The following is an 18,690-nucleotide window of genomic DNA, read 5'->3' on the forward strand; positions in this document are numbered from 1 at the left end:
GGTGATGAAGCACTGGAATGGGTTACCTAGGGAGGTGGTGGAATCTCCTTCCTTAGAGGTTTTTAAGGTCAGGCTTGACAAAGCCCTGGCTGGGATGATTTAGTTGGGGATTGATCCTGCTTTGAGCAGGGGGTTGGACTAGATGACTTCCTGAGGTCCCTTCCAACCCTGATTATTCTATGATTCTATGGTAGCCTCAGTCAAAAACACAGTAAATGCGTAAGATTTTTATCTTCCCTCTAATGCAGCATATAAAGAGATATCTGTTCTGAACATGAGGCAATACTAAGTAATCTTAATGAGAATTACATATGTATGTCTCAGGATGTTAATATACTTAGAATGTGTGAATAACAGAAAGAGGAAAGCAATGTATGTTTCTAAATTATACATCTCTTTAGGGATGAGATTCTCATCCATTTCTCTGGCAGGTGCTTTGTTTCCTATTTACACATGTTTCTGAAGCTATGACAATAAAAGTAATATTATAAATTGAGTTTAAGATAGCATGATTAATATTTCAGGTTGAACATCTTATTTCTAAAATACTGAAAAGACTAATCTAATGAAAATTTCAGCCACAAGCAGTTTGTTCCTGGCTTTAAATGGAAAACAGAAAATTGCCAGTCCATTGTGGGGGGAGAAATACTTTTTAAAAGTATTTTCAAGGATCAGATAATGAGGAAAATATTCAGCAGTCAGTAAGGTAGTAAACAGGGATAAGTGAAGAGAAAAGGCTCATCATCACTACCTTATTCCCCATGGTTTACCTAAGAAGTTACCAAAGAGCTCGACAAAGATACATTTGGTTGGTCTTGCTTTCAAAAAGTGCTGCAGGGTAAAATGTTCAAAGGTGAAAACCAGTAATACAGTGCATTAAGCAGGGAGCACTAATAAAAGATTCTTGATACTCAGTCTTGTTTCTTTACTCTCTGGTGTCAGGGAAAAGTTATTGCCTTAGACTTTTTATTCATCCATAAAATTAATAGTGTAAAGGCTGCTATATGTTCCAAGTGGAGAAAATTCACATAGAATTTATTTTAAGGTCTATAGTTTTCATAGAGTTATAATTGTTGCAGCAGATTCTTATTACAAAGTTCAATGGGTCAGCATTAATTGCTGACTGTGAGAAGTCAGTCTGATGGGTGGGAAATAGCTGACAGCTAACTTATAAAATCTGCTAACTATCCACCAATCACACAGACTCTTAGCTATTTTTATGAAACAGCTTTTTATATTTATGTTAGGTGAAATTCACCCCCTGGCAGAGGGCCAACACAAGATCTGTGCAGTGGGGTAAAATTTAATCATTACAGTCAATCCACTCTGAAGTTATTATATGTAGTATTTTATATTGTTAACAACAGGAGGTAAAAAGAAAAACACAACCACCCAAATTTGTCAATTCCTTTTTCCCCCCTCAAAAACAGTGAAAACTGGTATGTTGGTTGTGGATAGACAAGTCTGATGATAATATGACAGGTTGTTGGCAACTAACTAGAACCACATAACTGGAGGAGGAAAATCTCAGAACTAAACAAACTAAAAAACAGAACTAAACAAACTAAAAAACAGCCTGCTTTGTTTCCATAACACTGTGATACATAGAATAGTAATTCAGAGGTGCCATCACCACTTGGAGGACTCTTGTCTGAAGAGGTTACTTAAAAACTTAGCAAGAAAATCTCACTACATCTTCATGTTAAAAACTCTTGCCAGATTTGATAATAGGAACCCTGATTCTGAATATTATTTTCTTAGATATTCTGCTGTGGTGTAACTGAAATGCCGTCCTGTGCTGTAACAGGAATAATAAAGCACATATTCTTTTATAAATAGCAGTGGGCCAGATTCAGAAGTTTTTATTTTTACTCAGTCTTTACTATTGACTTTGATTAGAGTTCTGCCTGAGTAATGACTGAGTAAGAAATGAGTGACTATTTCAGGAACTGGCCCACTATTTAAAGAGGATAAATTGTTTGTTACACCTATAACACTTTCTTCTCAGTACAAAAAATAAGGCCTTTTATTTTTGAATGTTTTTACTTGACAATGATTGTGTCTGTTATTTTTATGGATTATTCTCTAATATATTTAACATATGCACCCACCCGTCTTGCTTTAGTGTATGCAGGACTTTTGAGTAATTCTGAGGACAGTGTTCCTTTTCTAGGTATATGGATTTCTTCCCTGTACCATCCAATGTCAGCACTGACTTTCTCTTTGAAAAAAGTGCCAACTACTTCCATTCTGAGGAAGCTCCCAAACGAGCAGCTTTCCTGATCCCTAAGGCCAAGATCATCACCATTCTCATCGACCCATCAGATCGGGCATACTCCTGGTATCAGGTAGGGACTTTGAAAAATAAAGGCAGGTTCTAGTTGAATTATGTATAAAACAGTTTTTATCTTGGATCCTCTCAATATATATAAATACTGAAAAAACAGAGGGGTTTGATCAGGTAAGCATTTATTTGAAAACCAGTTCATCACACAACAATTCTGAGTACAGAAAAAGCTTCCTATACATATAAACTTGATAATCCACTCTTTTAAAATATATAAACACTGAAGCCATATTTTTCAGAACTCTGGCTGTACTATGTGCACGCAAAAAAAGTGCTTGTGTGAATAACTGCATGTAAAGAATCTGCATTTACACAACTAATTGTGCATCTGAGTACCAGGCATGTGAACGGTTGCCCCATTTGTGCTTCCAAATATATGAAGTATGTACATGCAATTGCTCATGGTCTAAGTTTTTTGCAGACACGGAATAAGGCCTGAATTTTGAGTAAGGTTAACTTTTTGAACTTTTGTTAAACTGACCATAATAAAAGAACATATATAGGGGCCTACCAAATTCACAGTCCATTTTTGTCAATTTCACCATCATAGGATTTTAAAATCGTAAATTTCATGATTTCAGCTATTTAAGTCTGAAATTTCATGGTGGTGTAATTGAAAGAATCTTGACCCAAAAAGGAGTTGTGGGGAGGTTACAATGCTGTTGCAGGACTGCTATCCTTATTTCTGTGCTGCTGGTGGTGGCAGCACTGCCTTCAGAGCTGGGCAGCTGAAGAGTGGCGGCTGCTGGCTGGGAGGCCAGCTCTGAAGGCAGCAGTGCAGAAGTAAGGATGGCATGGTATAGTATTTCCATCTTTACTTCTGTGCTGCTGCTGGCGGAGCACCTGGCCAACAGCTGCCACTCTCCAGATGCCCAGCTCTGAAGGGAGTGCAGAAGTAAGGGTGGCAATACTGTGACCCCCCTTGCATCTCCCTTTTGGGTCAGGACCCCCAGTTTGAGAAATGCTGGTCTTCCCCATTAAATCTGTATAGTATAAGGTAAAAGCATATACAAGATCAGATTTCACACTCCAACTTAAATCCAGTATCAGCACCAAATATTTTTTTAATTACACCCAATAAAGTTTAGTACTGTATTTTACTTCAGAGTTCAATTAATACTATTGAAGTACCATTCTTGCTACCATTCTCTTTTTGGCATCATAACAAACAAGCCAGGTTAATGTTGAAGGGGAACTTTGAACATCTTAAACTCAAACTTCAGAGTGGTAGCTGTGTTAGTCTATATCAGCAAAAAGAACGAGTACTTGTGGCACCTTAGAGACTAACAAATTTATTTGAGCATAAGCTTTCATGGGCTAAAACCAACTTCATCAGATGCATGCAGTGGAAAATACAGTAAGAAGATATATATACACAGAGAACGTGAAAAAATGGGTGTTGCCATACCAACTATAACAAGACTAATCAATTAAGGTGGTCTATTATCAGCAGGAGAAAAAAAATTTTGTAGTGATAATCAGGATGGCCCATTTCCAAGAGTTGACAAGAAAGTGAGAGTAACAGTAGGGGAAAAATTAGCATGGGGAAATAGTTTTTACTTTATGTAATGACCCATCCACTCCCAGTCTTTATTCAAGCCTAATTTAATGGTGTCCAGTTTGCCGATTAATTCCAATTCTGCAGTTTCTCATTGGAGTCTGTTTCTGAAGTTCCTTTTTTTGGAGAATTGTGACTTTTAGTTCTGTAATTGAGTGACCAGAGAAGTTGAAGTGTTCTCCAACTGGTTTTTGAATGTTATAATTCTTGACTTCTGATTTGTGTCCATTTATTCTTTTGCGTAAAGACTGTCCGGTTTGGCCAATGTACATGACAGAGGGGCATTGCTGGGACATGATGGCATATATCACATTGGTAGATGTGCAGATGAACGAGCCTCTGATGGTGTGGTTGATGTGATTTTGTCCTCTAAGTGTGTGTGTGAATAGACTATGTTGAGACCAAGAGTGGCAATGGGTCTTGTTGCAGGGATAGGTTTCTGTTAGTGTTTTTATTGTGTGGTCTGTGGTTGCTGGTGAGCATTTGCTTCGGTTGGGGGCTGTCTGTAAGCAAGGACTGGCCTGTTTCCCAAGATCTGTGAGAGTGAGGTTGTCCCAGGATAGGTTGTAGATCCTTGATGATTGGCTGGAGAGATTTTAGTTGGGGCTGAAGGTGACGGCTAGTGGCGTTCTGTTACTTTTTTGTTGGGCCTGTCATGGAGTAAGTGACTTTGGGTATTCTTCTGGCTCTGTCAATCTGTTTCTTCACTTCATCCAGTAGGTATTGTAGTTTCAGAACGCTTAATAGAGATCCTGTAGGTGGTGTCTCTGTCTGAGGGATTGCAGCAATGCAGTTGTATCTTAGACAATAGATTGTGTGATGTGGTCTGGATGAAAGCTGGAGGCATGTAAGTAACGGTCAGCAGGTTTCCAGTATAGGGTGCTGTTAATGTGACATTGCTTATTAGCTCTGTAGTGTCCAGGAAATGGATACTTTTTTGTGGACTGGCCAGGCTAAGGATGGAATTGTTGAATCATGGTGGAATTCCTCAAGGGCTTCTTCCATGGTCTAGATGATGAAGATGACTCAATGTAGCACAAGTAGATAGGGGCGTTAGGGGACAAGATGAGGAGAGTTTTTCTAGTCAGCTAATAAGATGTTGCATACGTGAGGCCATGTGGGTACCATAGCTGCCATGACTTGAACGTATACATTATCCCCAAATGTGATGATTGTGGGTGAGGACAAAGTCCAAGGTTCAGCCACCAGGTTTGTCGTGACATTATCGGGGTACTGTCCTGACAGCTTGTAGTCCATCTTTGTGTGGAATGTGAGTAAGGGCTTCCACACCCATAGTGGCCAGGATGGTGTTTTCTGGAAGATCACCAATGGATTGTAGTTTCCTCAGGAAGTCAGTGGTGTCTCAAAGATGCTAGGAGTGCTGGAAGCATAGGGCCTGATGAGAGAGTCTACAAGCCAGACAATCCTGCTGTCAAGGTGCCAGTGCCTGAGGTGATGGGGCATCTAGATTTCCAGGTTTATGGGTCTTGGGGAGCAGATACAATACTCCTGGTAGGTTCTAGGCGTGTGTCTATACAGATTGTTCCTGTTTTTTTCAGGAGTTTCTGAGCAAATTGTGTAGTTCTTTTGGTAACCCTCAGTGGTTCAGAGGGTATGGCCTGTGAATGTGAGTTAGAGAGCTCGCCTAGCGCCTCTCGTTCATATTCTGACGTATTCATGATGACGACATGTCATAAAGCATAAGTCCCAATTCTGAACCTTAGCGTCCAAATGTGGGTGCTGCATGAAACCTCCAGCTTATTACCAGCTAGATCTGATAGCATGCCCCAGCCAGGATTCCAGTGCCTGGCTCACTCTGGTCTCCCCAAAACCTTCCCTGGGGACCCAAGATCAGATGCCCTGAGTCTTACAACAAGGAAATAACCCCCTCCTGGTGACCCTGGAAGATCACCCTGTTCAGTTCCTTGAAACGCAAACCCGAGAGATCAGGTTCTCTCACCCTCACTCGAGTCCCGCAATGCAAGCTTTGTAACTCTAACACAAAGAGATTTTCTTCTTCCCCCAGTTCTTCCTCCCACCAATTCCCTGGTGAGCTGCAGACTCAATCCCTTGAGCCCAACTAGGAAAAAATCCAACAGGTCTTAAAAGAAGCTTTATAAAAGAAAGACAAAGACAAAAAATGATCTCTGTATCAAGGTGACAATATACGCTTATTGGCTTAAAAGAAAAAAGAATATAAACAGCCTATCCAAAGAAATACAATTTCGCAGCCACTACACACATGTAAATATAAAAAAACATATAAGCCTATTGTTTCTCTTTCTACTCACAACTTGGAAACAGAGATAGAAAGCCTGGAGATAGAGAGATACTCTCAGAGCACAGAGAGCAACAGACCCAGAACAAGGCACCCCCCCAAAAACTTCCCTCCCTTGAGATTTGAAAAATCTTGTTTCCTGATTGGTCCTCTGGTCAGGTGTTTGGTTCCCTTTGTTAACCCTTTACATGTAAAAGAAACATTAACCCTTAGCTATCTGTTTATGACATGACAGCACCTCGTTTGTCAGCCTTTTTTATTATGATACCAGAGTTGTTCCTGAGGCTGTGAATGGCGTTGTGTTCTGCACGGCTGAGGTTATGGGGCACGTGATGCTGCTTTTCCACAATTTCAGCCACATTCAAATGTAATTTACAATGAGTAGACAAAACAATAGTAAATGCCTAATACAGTTTCCAAGAACATGGACCTATATCCAGATAGCCAGTGGGAATTTAATTTAATTTAAAGCAGAGACGGGCTAATCAAACAAGGTGTAAGGAGTCGAGGAAGATTGTGGTACTTATCATCAATCCAGTTAGTTCAAACTTGTTAGAATATAGGTCTGCTTTACTAATAATAATAATAACAGCAGCACCCTATAGACAAAATTTCTTTCTTAGTAAAACCCGACATCTCATTGTAAGTTATTCAGTAACTACTATATAGTATTCCATCATGCAAATTTGTACCTCACTTTTTGATCCATGAAATAGTAAATACAATTATTTTATCTGTCTTTTTTCTATAAGTATTTCTATAATGCATATCACTATGCCATCTAGTTACATACATGGGGCGTTTGAAACTGTGGGATCTGTCCGGAATGGACCAGAACCTGTCCACTCTGTTCATAATTGTTGCCTCTTATTTTAAGAAGTCCCTTTCTCCTAGTCTTCTGACTACAATAGGAATTTGACAAAATGAGGAATAAGTAGAAACTGAATAAGGATCTCAGGATCTATATTATATATATTTTATTTTATGGATTTTTTTTTTGTTCCTATAAGTAGAAGTTATCTATCTGATAACCATCAGTGAAAGCTTTGCTGGAGTAAGGTCTGAATATAAATCATGTAAGGACTTCAAGATTTGGCTGCATAAGTAGAGGTTCACCATATTTGAGTTTGTTATCCTGGGTTTGTTTATGCATACGCTGCCATTTCATTAAATGAAAATGTGTGCTAGTTTGCTACGCTAATACTAGTCAGATCTTTTGATAGTTAATAGTGATGTTATTCTTACCTTCTCAACAGTTTATCTAATATAGGCCAAGGTTTCTTAAGTGAAATTCACTTGTAATGTAATTTAATGAGTCACAAACAGGTCCTATAGACCACTGCCCACATATATTCTGTCCCATTTCTATGACTCTGGACTCCGGTGTCCATGATGTTCTTGTAACTTACCTTTCTTTTACAGCATCAGCGATCTCATGAAGACCTTGCAGCTCTAAAATTTAGCTTCTATCAGGTGATCACAGCTGGACCTCGAGCCCCATCAGAGCTTAGAGCTCTACAGAAGAGATGTCTAGTACCTGGATGGTATGCCACCCATATAGAAAGATGGCTAACTTATTTCCCAACTTCTCAGGTGAATAGAGTGTAACATTGTGTCTTATTTCATATGAATTTGATATCTTAGATTATTCACTTTTTCTGAAGTCTTCATTACTGATTATTACTATTCATGAATTTATATGTGTGTGTGGTTTGGAGCACTGATTATCCAAAACCATGTTCTGATTGGTTGGCGGGGCCTTCTGGTGATGTCACAGTCATGCACTAACTCCTGGCACTGCACAATTGGGACTTCCATCAACAAAAAGCAACAGGAACAGCTACTGAGGAAGCTTCAGGACTGCTGCTCCTTGCACCCCTCTTGCACACTGAACTGCCTTTAACACTGAGTTGTTTTCTTGTTTTTTGTTTTAATGTTGTCACTTTCTGGCACCCTACTGGCTGTATTGTTGAACCTGTCAGAAAGCACAATAGGAAACCCAGTGCTTCAGAGTGCATCAGGCATCAGCCATTTGATACCCCATCAGGGCTTCCAACATGAGAAACCTAATGTATCATGATAAATTGCTGGGATGGTGCTTTGTAATGCTTCTGCCCTGTGCAGCATCAAAACTTTGGCCAGCACTGTGAAATATCAATGCATTATCCACCCCTAATGGGATCAGAGGAGATTTAGTGCACTGAACACTGTGAAGACTTGAGGATATAGAGGCTTGAGTCTGGAACTGGGTATGATACACAGATAAATAAAGACATAAGGCCCATTAGTCATTAAGTGCTTCAGTGTCTTCATCTGCTCATGAGTTCAGTGGTCCTTCCATGAACTAATCATTTCACTGCTCACTTCACTGGGAACTGCCAGTGTATCACTACCTCTGTGCACACTGGTGCCTCTGGAATCTCTGTCATCACTGGGTTTTGGGATCTGTTGATGCCTATTCAAGGTCCTCTACCCATCACACCTCTTCCAGGTCTGCCAGTGCATTGTATCACTGCTAGTGTATTGGGAGCCACCACTCTCCTCCCAGCTCTTTGGTGCATAGCTCTGTTGAGTATTGAGTATTTTGGTGCATTTAGAAGCTACAGTTGGCACTCCTGTCCCTTTGAATCTCTGTATGTTACACATTGAGCCTCAAAGGGTTTGTGTTTCCTGGTGTGTGCAATTCATGAGACTAGGGTGTGCTTATCTCAAAACAGATATCACTTAATGAACCTGAAAAGTGCATACTCCTGACAGACCTCTGAAGACACATACTTCACAAGATATCTATCTGCCTACACTCTCCAAGCGATGACATGCAGTCACAAGTCCCATACTCCTTTTGGTGCGTAACATAGAGGTGGCATACATCACATTACTCATGTCTTGTTGATAGGCTTTGTTTCTGGCATTGATGTTTCTGAATGCTAACACTGTGAAGCACTACTTCCGAGCACACCCTCTAAGGACTTGTTTGGAGGACAGAATTTGTCCAGAGGCTGCAACTTTGTTCCCATGGTGTGAACAAAGAAGCTCTGATGCATCTGGCTGGTGATATTGTCTACATGTTCTTTTAGGATCCAAATTTGCAGAGTCCATAGGATATACAGTTGTGTAATACCAGCATATTGATTTGATATTCTCTACACTCTGTTTAGATTTAATCTCTCCAAAGGTCTCGTGTATGTCGGTCGTGTATGCATTCTAGGATAGGTCCTCAAGAGACATTGGATTTCATATCCCTCGGTGAAAACAAATAATTGTCTGTCACCACTGACTGACTCATTGTTTCTGCGTAAACACAATGAACATAATCAGTCATATCTAAATTTGCTATTGAGTACAGCATGATTAAAATGGTTATCTGATGCAGATCTATAATCAGCAAGTGAGCATAAAGTTTAGCCTTAGATGCAAAGAAAGACTGGAATCTACCCAGCATATCCCAACTGGACCAAACATGTATATATGTAGCTTATATGGGGACACTACGTGAGTAGTATCGTTCTTACATGTTGGACTTATATGAAGTCCAATATTCACCCACCTATGAACTAATGTGTAAGTTATCTTCTTTCATCTCTTTATTGTTATTATTATGTTTACCCACATTGTCTAATTTTGAGGTCAGCATGTTCTTTTATTAATGAATAAAATTGTTTTTCTGATGGTTTTTCAGCACCCTGAGCACTTTTGTGTGGGGGGCACCTTATAAATTAAAATTATCATTGTTATTATTTATTATTATAGTCAAAGATATTATAGGTAATGCTGGTATCAATGCAAATAGCTAAGATTCCCTGATAGTTTCCATTATAATAATATCTACCTCTTATATAGAGCTCTCCATCGGTAGAGCTCAAAGCACTTTACAAACCCTGTTTTCAGTTGTTTAGAGCTTTGCCAAAATTTAACCATTTGGGATGAAATTTTCCATGCCAGGCATCTGTGTCAAACTGAATTTTGAAGAAAATGTCAGCAAAAAGAATTCAGTCATTTATCAGAACAAGATCGGGGGAAAATGCATCATTTTACCTGTGTTAAAAAATTCTTACAAGTTTGTTGAGAAGCTCTAGTGCCTCCATGCTTTGGATCAAGGACTTAAAATTTGGCACAGGAGTTGCCTTGATGACAGGGATGTAACTTTTGCCAATCCTGTGAAAATCTACACAAATTTGGTCAAGTTTTGAGCCTCTGGAAATTTTCATTCACTCATGCTCAGTAGAGACTGAACATTCCATCTGTATTGGGCATGCTTCGTCTCAGGGCTGTGAGGGGCAGAGAAGGACTTTCTCTGCAATTGCTGCTCCTAACAGACAGCGGCTGCTGAAGTGCTAGGCCCAGAAACTGAGAGGAGGAAATCAGTCTATCCTGTTCCATCATTGAGCCCACTGCTGGCATCTGGCCAGCAAAGAGGAAAATTAAGAGAGGCCTAAGGGTAGGAGCTAAGGCTAAACTGGGACAAGGAGCCAAAAGGGGAGAAACTAGGATGAGGAACTGAATGGGGGGACCAGGATGGGGCATGGAGGAATTGGAGTGGGAGACTGAGCCTGAAATTGGGGCAGACTGCAGGGGCAAAGCACGGAAGAGGTCAGGCATACAGGAAATGGGCAGAAAAGGTTGCAAGTAGAGTACACTTCCCTCAGAATCAGGTATAGAATATAGGACTCCTGGGGGCTTGTCTGTACAAACACTTAGCTTGCGGCAAGCTGGGTTTTAAATCTACCCTGCATTAGCCCGGCGTGCACTGAGTGTCCATGTGGACCTTTCTGCCTCTCACTTAAAGTTTCCTAGTGCACTGTGATCTCCTGTTTCAAAGCAGGATAGATCAAAGTGCATTAGGGAACTTCTAGTACACGGCAGCAAGGTCCGCATGGACATTTAGTGTGCAGCTGGCTAAAGTGAGGTAGATTTACAGCCCAGCTTGCGGTAAATTAAGTTTTTGTTTAGAGAAGCCCCAAGGTTTAGCATTCCTCAGCTGTCAGCAAATAGCTGTGACACGCCCATGTAGTGGATGTAGCACAACCTGCCACTATCAGTCTGTTAGCTCAAGTGGCAGAGGTCTGTGCTGTGGATCTAAAGTTTCTAACCTTACTGATGAAGCATGTGGGAGTTATTATGGTTCTGCATGGTGGAATTCCTGTTTTTCAGTTTGCTTTTTTTAAAAATCTAGGAAATTACATACAAAACTACTACAGTAAAAGAACCTTAAGGTTGCAGGTCTAGCACTCAAAAGTTAGGAAATGCCAGAATTAAATTTGACCATGCAAGTAACTTGGTATTCTGTGCATAGGAATTATGATACAATATTTAATTATATGAACACATGCTATTTTTTCCACAGAACTGCTGCCTTACTCACTCCTTTCATTCACTCATCAGTCATCCTCCCCTAAGCCACTCCCTAGTCCCAGTTCATTCAGCCATCTCCACTAAATCTAAAAACAAGTTGTGATCAGAAGTAGAGAGTAGCAGGAAGCTAGGAGAAACCTGCTTTGTGTGCAACAAGCTCTCCTTCGCATGTGCTGGCAAACTCTGATAGGGGGAAAAAAAGGGTCTTTGAAGAGTTGTGAGTGAACCAGCTCCACAGTCACAAAAAGAAGCTTTTTCACAGGGAAAATCACTTGGTTGTCGAGCAGCCAATCTGGACCTGATGATTAGCCATCTCCTATCCACTGTGCACCACAGCTGCTTCAGCTCCCACTGTTCAGTCATGGGATCTCGGGCACAAGAAGAAACTAGTGCGTGGCAAAGGATGAGAGAGCTGAGTGCTTTCTTCAGCAGTGACCATGACTGTCAATGAATTGACTGACACTCGGGGAAAAAAGAGCACACATGTGGCTCAGAAGATCTTCCTCTCATTTTATATGTGTGTATGTGGGGGTGGGGGTCATCTTATTTTTTCCAGATATATTAGCTTGTATTTTGCCAGGATGAAGCTCATTTAATTTCCTACTGATATTTGTAATCTCACTAGGTCCTTCAGTATTAATTTTCTGTCCTCAGTGGTGCTCACAACAGCTTCCAATATAATTTCATTTCAGAATTAATTAGTGTGCCATTTACCCTTCTCCCAGATCATTAATGACAATGATAAATAAGACCAGACCTGTCACCCTTCCCTGGGGCACCTCTTTTCCTCTTAATGAATGAGCTTGACATAGGAGAAAGTTTTAGTTTGAAGCTTGAAATATGATGAATTTTAAATACAGTATTATTTTATTTTTGCAGTTGCTAATTATTGATGGACAGCAGCTGAGAACTGACCCAGCTACCGTGATGGATGAAGTGCAGAAGTTTTTGGGAGTTTCTCCTCATTATAATTACTCTGAAGCCCTAACGTGAGTTAATTCATAATTAATGTAATGGAATATTAGCAATGGAGTGACTTAAAAAGGAAATAATCGTGCAATTGTAGTTTTGTACAAAGAGTCTGAAAAGAATGGGTTGCAATATTCCCTGTAAATTATAATTTGCTGTTATTCATTGAATTTTTGTACATCTGAATGTATAATGTGTGTGTGTGAATGTGTGCTCTGCACTCCTCAGACAAACCTCGGCACCTTGCAAGATTAGGTTGTTGAGACATTTGTTGGCTGTAACAAAATGGTGTTGGTTCTATAAGCAAAATCAATACAAATTAATAGCCACTAATACTTCTCTGACTAATTTTGCGTGCAAGCCCTATTACTAATGCTAGTTTGGGCAACAATATGTATTTTTCAGTGTCTTTACCCTCTTTAATTTCCATGGAAAAATCTGGACTTGCTTATGTGCTGATTAAACATGAAAAGTAGATTTTTCTTTCTTGCATGCTTTCAGACTGCTGTCCAAGTAATCATTAACAACATGTGGAAAGAATGCAACTCAGAAGGATTCTATTTTCTGTTAATTATGCATTGAGCCAGGCATTAAACATGGTGTTTAAATATTAGAGAGATGGACACCTGACAGATAAAACAAGTATTGGTTTGTGAAAAGTGTGTTTGGATTTTGGATGGATAAAAGAGAGAGATGCCTTTGCATCTCTTTTCTCAGCAGCAAAAGATTCACCATGCGTAAACAGAATGGACAGAAGGCTGGTTTTCCTTTACATTCAGTTGCAGGAGACTCAACAGTATTAATGTCAGGAATGTAAAATCTACTCTCTCTATAATAAACACTCATGTACACAAATCCTTTGGAATCAGACATTTAGATTCACTTGCCCTTAAAATAAGATTGATAACCTTAGGCTGCTCTTTTGAATCTGAGCTCATTGTCTGTTTTTATAAGATGCTCTCAGAAAAGAATTCTTTTCTTTCCTAGACATTTCTCTAGTTAATGCTTTCAGACAGTTGTGCTCTGTTCCTTTTTGTGGCGTATGTAGCAAAACAGATTTAATCATTCATGAGATAAAGTCAAGTGTATTATAAAGACATAATGGACCCAATTCATCCCTGGAAGTAACTCTGTGGAAAGCTCTGTTTCTTTGTACACCAAAGGCCTTGACCTGGATGCTGTGAATTATTATTCTGCATCTAATTCTGCAGCAGGGTTTTCCTTCTTGTCTACCCTTGAACACAGATAATGTTCATTTAACATAACAGATTCAGGCAACTTTTTCCATTACTTTGACCCCAATTCATGCCGATAAAGCTCCATTTAAATCAGTTTAGTTATACCAGTAATGAATTCGGCCCTCTGTCATTTGGTTATTGATATATATATAGTAGAAAATTCCCATCTCTACTTGTACCTACAAAATTGCAATAGTGTAATATGAAATAAAAATATAGGTTATTTACCCAGTGAACTCAAAACATTTTACACCCTTTAATCTTCACAAAGCCCTTTGAGGTTGGTAAATATTATGCTGCCTAGTTTACAGAAGGTTAGATGGAAGCACTGAGAAGTGAATGGTAGACTAGTAATTGTAGAGTCTGTAGTGATGGACACTGTATAAAAATCTGTATAAAAACAAACACTTGCCTAATGGCACACAATCAGTGACAAAGCCAGAAGAAGAACCCAGGAGTGCTGGTTGCCAGTCTCCTGCTCCAGCCATTAGATCATGCTAGAAGGTATCGGCAGTTTGAGGTTGATGAATTTATCCTTAAAACAAGTTGGCTGGCAATATTGGTATTTCTATCAAGCAATTAAATATCTTGGGATATCAGTCTTTTTATTAACTGTGGGCTTTGTTTGATGCTATCACTTTTATACTATGGTTTGTCATGAATTTATACTATCACTCTGCTGTCACTTGAGAGGATGTTCCTGTGGATGAATTGTCTTTTAATTAACTCTGTATGAACATACTGCACCATTGATACTTCAACAAATGCTGTCCCACAGATTAAATTACAAATGTCTCTGTTTTTTAGGGTAGACCCAACTTATGATTTCCCCACCCCAGGGGAAAATATGATATATGATAGTGGATTGTAGGTTCCTTCCATCCACATTCACTGAACTGACCATCTCCAGGAACAGTCAAGATGGTGTGCAGCCATTTTATACAGCAATTGAAGGCAACTGTACCCTTTACAAATACATAAACTGAGCTGAAGATTTGTCTCTAAGTCTTCAAATGAGAGGGTTTTTTGGTGGAAGACTGTAGTTTTAACCGTGCAGATGTTTAACTGTGCAGCTATACTCTGGTTTCTGCATGGTCAGATGGAAATTTAACAAAAAAGATTTCATAAAATGAATAATACTTCAATAATCCACATATCTTGGATAATTTAAAGGCACTTTGCTTCGTGATGTACATGGGATCCACTATAATTGCTCACTTCTGGAAATATGACTCCCATGAATCTTTGTCAATCCTTATTGCATATAGTTTCTCGTGCAATCAAAACAGGTGTTACCTGTGTCCATGCTACTGCCAAAGCTGTGCCCTTGATCAGTCATGTACAACTCCGACTGACATCAAAGAAATCGATTGAAGGCATGATATGGCCTTTGAAATGTGCTCTAAAATATATGATCTGTTCAACCATGTCCAGATACAGCTCCATTGACATTATTTATTAGTATTGTTTGATTTGATCTATAAAAGACACAAAGCACCTATCCAGATCTCTAGCCCAAACGTAGTTCATGTCTGTACACAAACATGTATATTTTGTTCTGGCTTGGTGAATATCCCGGCTGGCTGCAAAGAGAAGTCATGTTAAAATAAGCATGTGCATATAATATTGATGCAAAGAGCTCTTAAGATGTGCTCATCTATGCTGTGAATCACTCATTATGCTGGCAAAGAGGAGAGAAGAGTCTAAGAAACCAGTTCTTCTCCCAGTGGGAGTTTTGACACTGACATTGATGGAAGCAAGATAGGGTCCATATACCTTGTGAATTAAAAATAAGACATTTTAGTGTTAACATTACTGTACAGCCAATGTCATCACTGTGGAATCTCATTGTGAGGTACATCATCACACCTTTAATCCATTGCTAGACTGACATTGTTGTAATTTCAAAAGCCTGAGAAAATATTCTGGGGGCTAGGGGAACCACAGAGAGACTTTGTTTATTTCTCTGTGGTGCCAGTAGGTAAGGGAGAAGCCCAGCTGGAGTCCCCCTCCTGCAAGTCTGAGCAAGGGCAGACACCATATCTTGGGCTCCAGGCTTTAAGTGCCCACATGTGGGCTGGGGGAGGAAGAGCACGGCTCCCAGGGGAGATTCAGCCCTCTGGAGGAAAATCTCTTTGCCTCAACAGTAATCATCACAACCCCCTGAACCCAATTGTTTGTCCTCATCAGAATCTGTGTTCTTCAGGTTAAACAATGGCTATTCATCCTCTCTAGTGTTTGGTTGTTTACTCCATTTTTCTCACACAACTACGTCATTACCAGCCTCGTTCTTTCTGTCTTCTATGTTCCTCAACTGCCTTTTCTTCTTCCTGTCTCCCCTTCCCCTACTCCATGCATAGTATCACCCATCCCTTCCTTTTTCTGCTGCCTTACTCCTATTATCTTACCCCATCCTGTCCTCCCCTTAGCCGCATATATAGTCACTTTGGGCCTGACTCTGCCACGCTTACAGTGAGGCACGCTTATTCTGTAAATAATCACATAGATATCCATGAAGCTAATGGAAAAATCAGGTAGTATTCAAGATGAGTAATGGTTGCAGAAGTTGACCCTTAGTTTGTATGTTGTATCCCTTTTTCGCACCCTGTGTCTGTCTTGTCTATTTAGATTGTGAGCTCTGCCTTCTTATGTGGTTTGGAGAACCCCCAATGAAATGGGGCACCAATCCTGTACAGCATCTTTGGGTGCTTCTGCAATTTAAACATTAACTTTAAATAAAATTAAATAGGGTCTATATGTTCCTAGATTCAATGGGATCTGTGTTCAATTATGTGTGCCCTAGAAATCTATAGGGATAGCTAGGTAGCCTGTTATTCTTTATTCTTTCCTCCAAAGAAAAGCATAATTTGCATTAGTGCTAAGGGGGGTCCTGCCTGAATAACAAGGAGAAAGTGGACCTGAAATATTAAGTTGCTGAAGTGATAAAAAAACTTACTGAACATATTTGATCTGTTTGCTGAATTGAAAGTGTACAAAATATTCATTTCAGGTTCGATTCACATAAAGGTTTCTGGTGTCAACTCCTGGAAGAAGGAAAAACCAAGTGTCTTGGAAAGAGCAAAGGCAGAAAATACCCTCCTATGGATTCAGAGGTAAACCATTGTTCTTCTGAGGCAATACAGCATTTGAATGGCTTTTAGGAGTGCCTCACTCACACCCGTGGGTCACTCCATTGACAAAATTATAACAAGAACAAGAGGATAAAATTAACAACCTACAGTTTATTTGTACTAACTCTCCCTACAGCTGAGGCCTTTCTGATACCATGTACCACATGATCATTTTTCAACCTTTTGTATGAAGGCCAAGGTGTCTCCAGATTAACTTACCCTGAAATTGTTTTTTAAACATTTTCTTCATATTGAAAAACCTAGTAGCTCTCAAAAAGCTGCAGCACAGTTAAAATCCCAGCCCCTCAGCTGAGCAACCCACACCAGCAACAAGCCCAAAACACATGGTTTGTTGCAGTTGTGATCAGACATGTAACTGTGAGGCTGTCCTCTGTTCTTCTAGTCTGTTTCATTTTTGACTTGTCAGGCTATTAATAGTTACACATGTTCTCGTGGCAATTCATTTTTAAGATCAATTAATTTTGGTATCTGTCAGTTTGGAAAATGTTCCTTCAGAAATGTTCAGATAAAGTTACTTTCACAGGCCTGATAGCTGAGGTCCACACTCCCGCTTCTGCACAGAGGAGGGGAAGAAATCTCAGCAAGCATTTGGAGCCTCTGTTTTCACTCTGGCCTTGTCATACTGAACTCCCACTTAACTTAGTCTAAATGAAACCTGAGTGAAGAGCTCAAGACTTGGTCAGTAGTAAGTACTAGTGTACTTACTTATTGTACTCATAGGCCTGCTTTTATTCTGATGCTGGTGTAAATCAGGAGTAACTCTTGTGAGAGGAGAATCAGCCTCTGTGGGGTATTTTTACTTATTTGTATTATGTTTGTCTATCCTAAACATCTCTGAAAAAGACAAAAACTGAAATACTATGAGGTTATATTCTGCTCTCAGTTACACTGATGTAAGCTCAGAGTAGCTTACTGACTCTAGAGTTACTCTGGATCTATATAGATGGATCTGAGATCAGACCATGATCAGTTTCTTTGGTTTTGATGAATAGTTTGGAAATTAACTGTATATCTACTAAAATAATCCCCTGCAGCTCAGCTGCTAAATAGAGTATAGATGCTGTGTGCAATAATACTTAGTATATAAGAGAAAGTATACAGCACAGAAGAAAACATTGCATAGTTTACATATGGTAAAACAAACTGCAAAACTCAAAATCTATAGCATCTACAGTACACTATTTTACTAAATAAAAATGTCTGGTTTTTTATCCATCAGTGTAGGGCTTTTCTGTCAAGCTACTACAGAGATCACAATGTGGAACTGTCAAAACTCCTGCACAAATTGGGACAACCCCTGCCATCATGGCTGAGACAGGAACTACAGAAAGTGAGATAGCATTGAGAGGAAGCTTCTTGAAATCTCTCTTCCACACTTCAGTCATCTTACCTAAAGCCTTCAATAGCTATCAGAAGGCAGGTGTAAAATATACCTCTTCAAAAGAGAATAAAAGAATGAAGTTCTTTCCATATGCTGGCATATGGATGGTGAAAATGTTTGTGTCTCTTAGAACTCTGGAGGCCTGCAGGTTTTCTCTTCGGCATTTCTGGGCCTATGGAATTGTTGTAAACTACTGTGCGCACATGTGGAAGTCAATAGTAACTGGTAAAGCTTTAAAAGCAAAGCTACACAACTGTCCAATTTCATAGTAAATATTTACACTTTTATATTCAAACTTAGGAGTGTTGTGTCTCATGTAAGTTTTGTAGCCCATTGTTTGCCTGCTCATGATTTTTCATACTTTTTTATTATTATGTGTCTTATACAAAACAAAAAACAAAACTAAGAAACCCTA

General features: G+C 39.5%; 1 protein-coding gene across 1 annotated transcript in view; it reads left to right on the forward strand.

Moving 5' to 3' along the window:
* LOC116814727 (bifunctional heparan sulfate N-deacetylase/N-sulfotransferase 3) overlaps positions 1-18,332 on the forward strand; it is a 102,833-nt gene extending 84,501 nt beyond the window's left edge. Inside the window, exons 10-14 of the mRNA XM_075066251.1 lie at positions 2,174-2,348; positions 7,606-7,776; positions 12,415-12,524; positions 16,753-16,855; positions 18,114-18,332. Coding sequence (XP_074922352.1) covers positions 2,174-2,348; positions 7,606-7,776; positions 12,415-12,524; positions 16,753-16,855; positions 18,114-18,233 — 679 coding nt within the window. The 3' untranslated portion in view covers positions 18,234-18,332. The remainder of the gene's footprint in view (positions 1-2,173; positions 2,349-7,605; positions 7,777-12,414; positions 12,525-16,752; positions 16,856-18,113) is intronic.
* Positions 18,333-18,690: the final 358 nt, after the last annotated feature.

Source organism: Chelonoidis abingdonii, chromosome 5 (genome assembly GCF_003597395.2).
Source record: "Chelonoidis abingdonii isolate Lonesome George chromosome 5, CheloAbing_2.0, whole genome shotgun sequence".
NCBI classification, from domain to species: domain Eukaryota; kingdom Metazoa; phylum Chordata; order Testudines; family Testudinidae; genus Chelonoidis; species Chelonoidis abingdonii.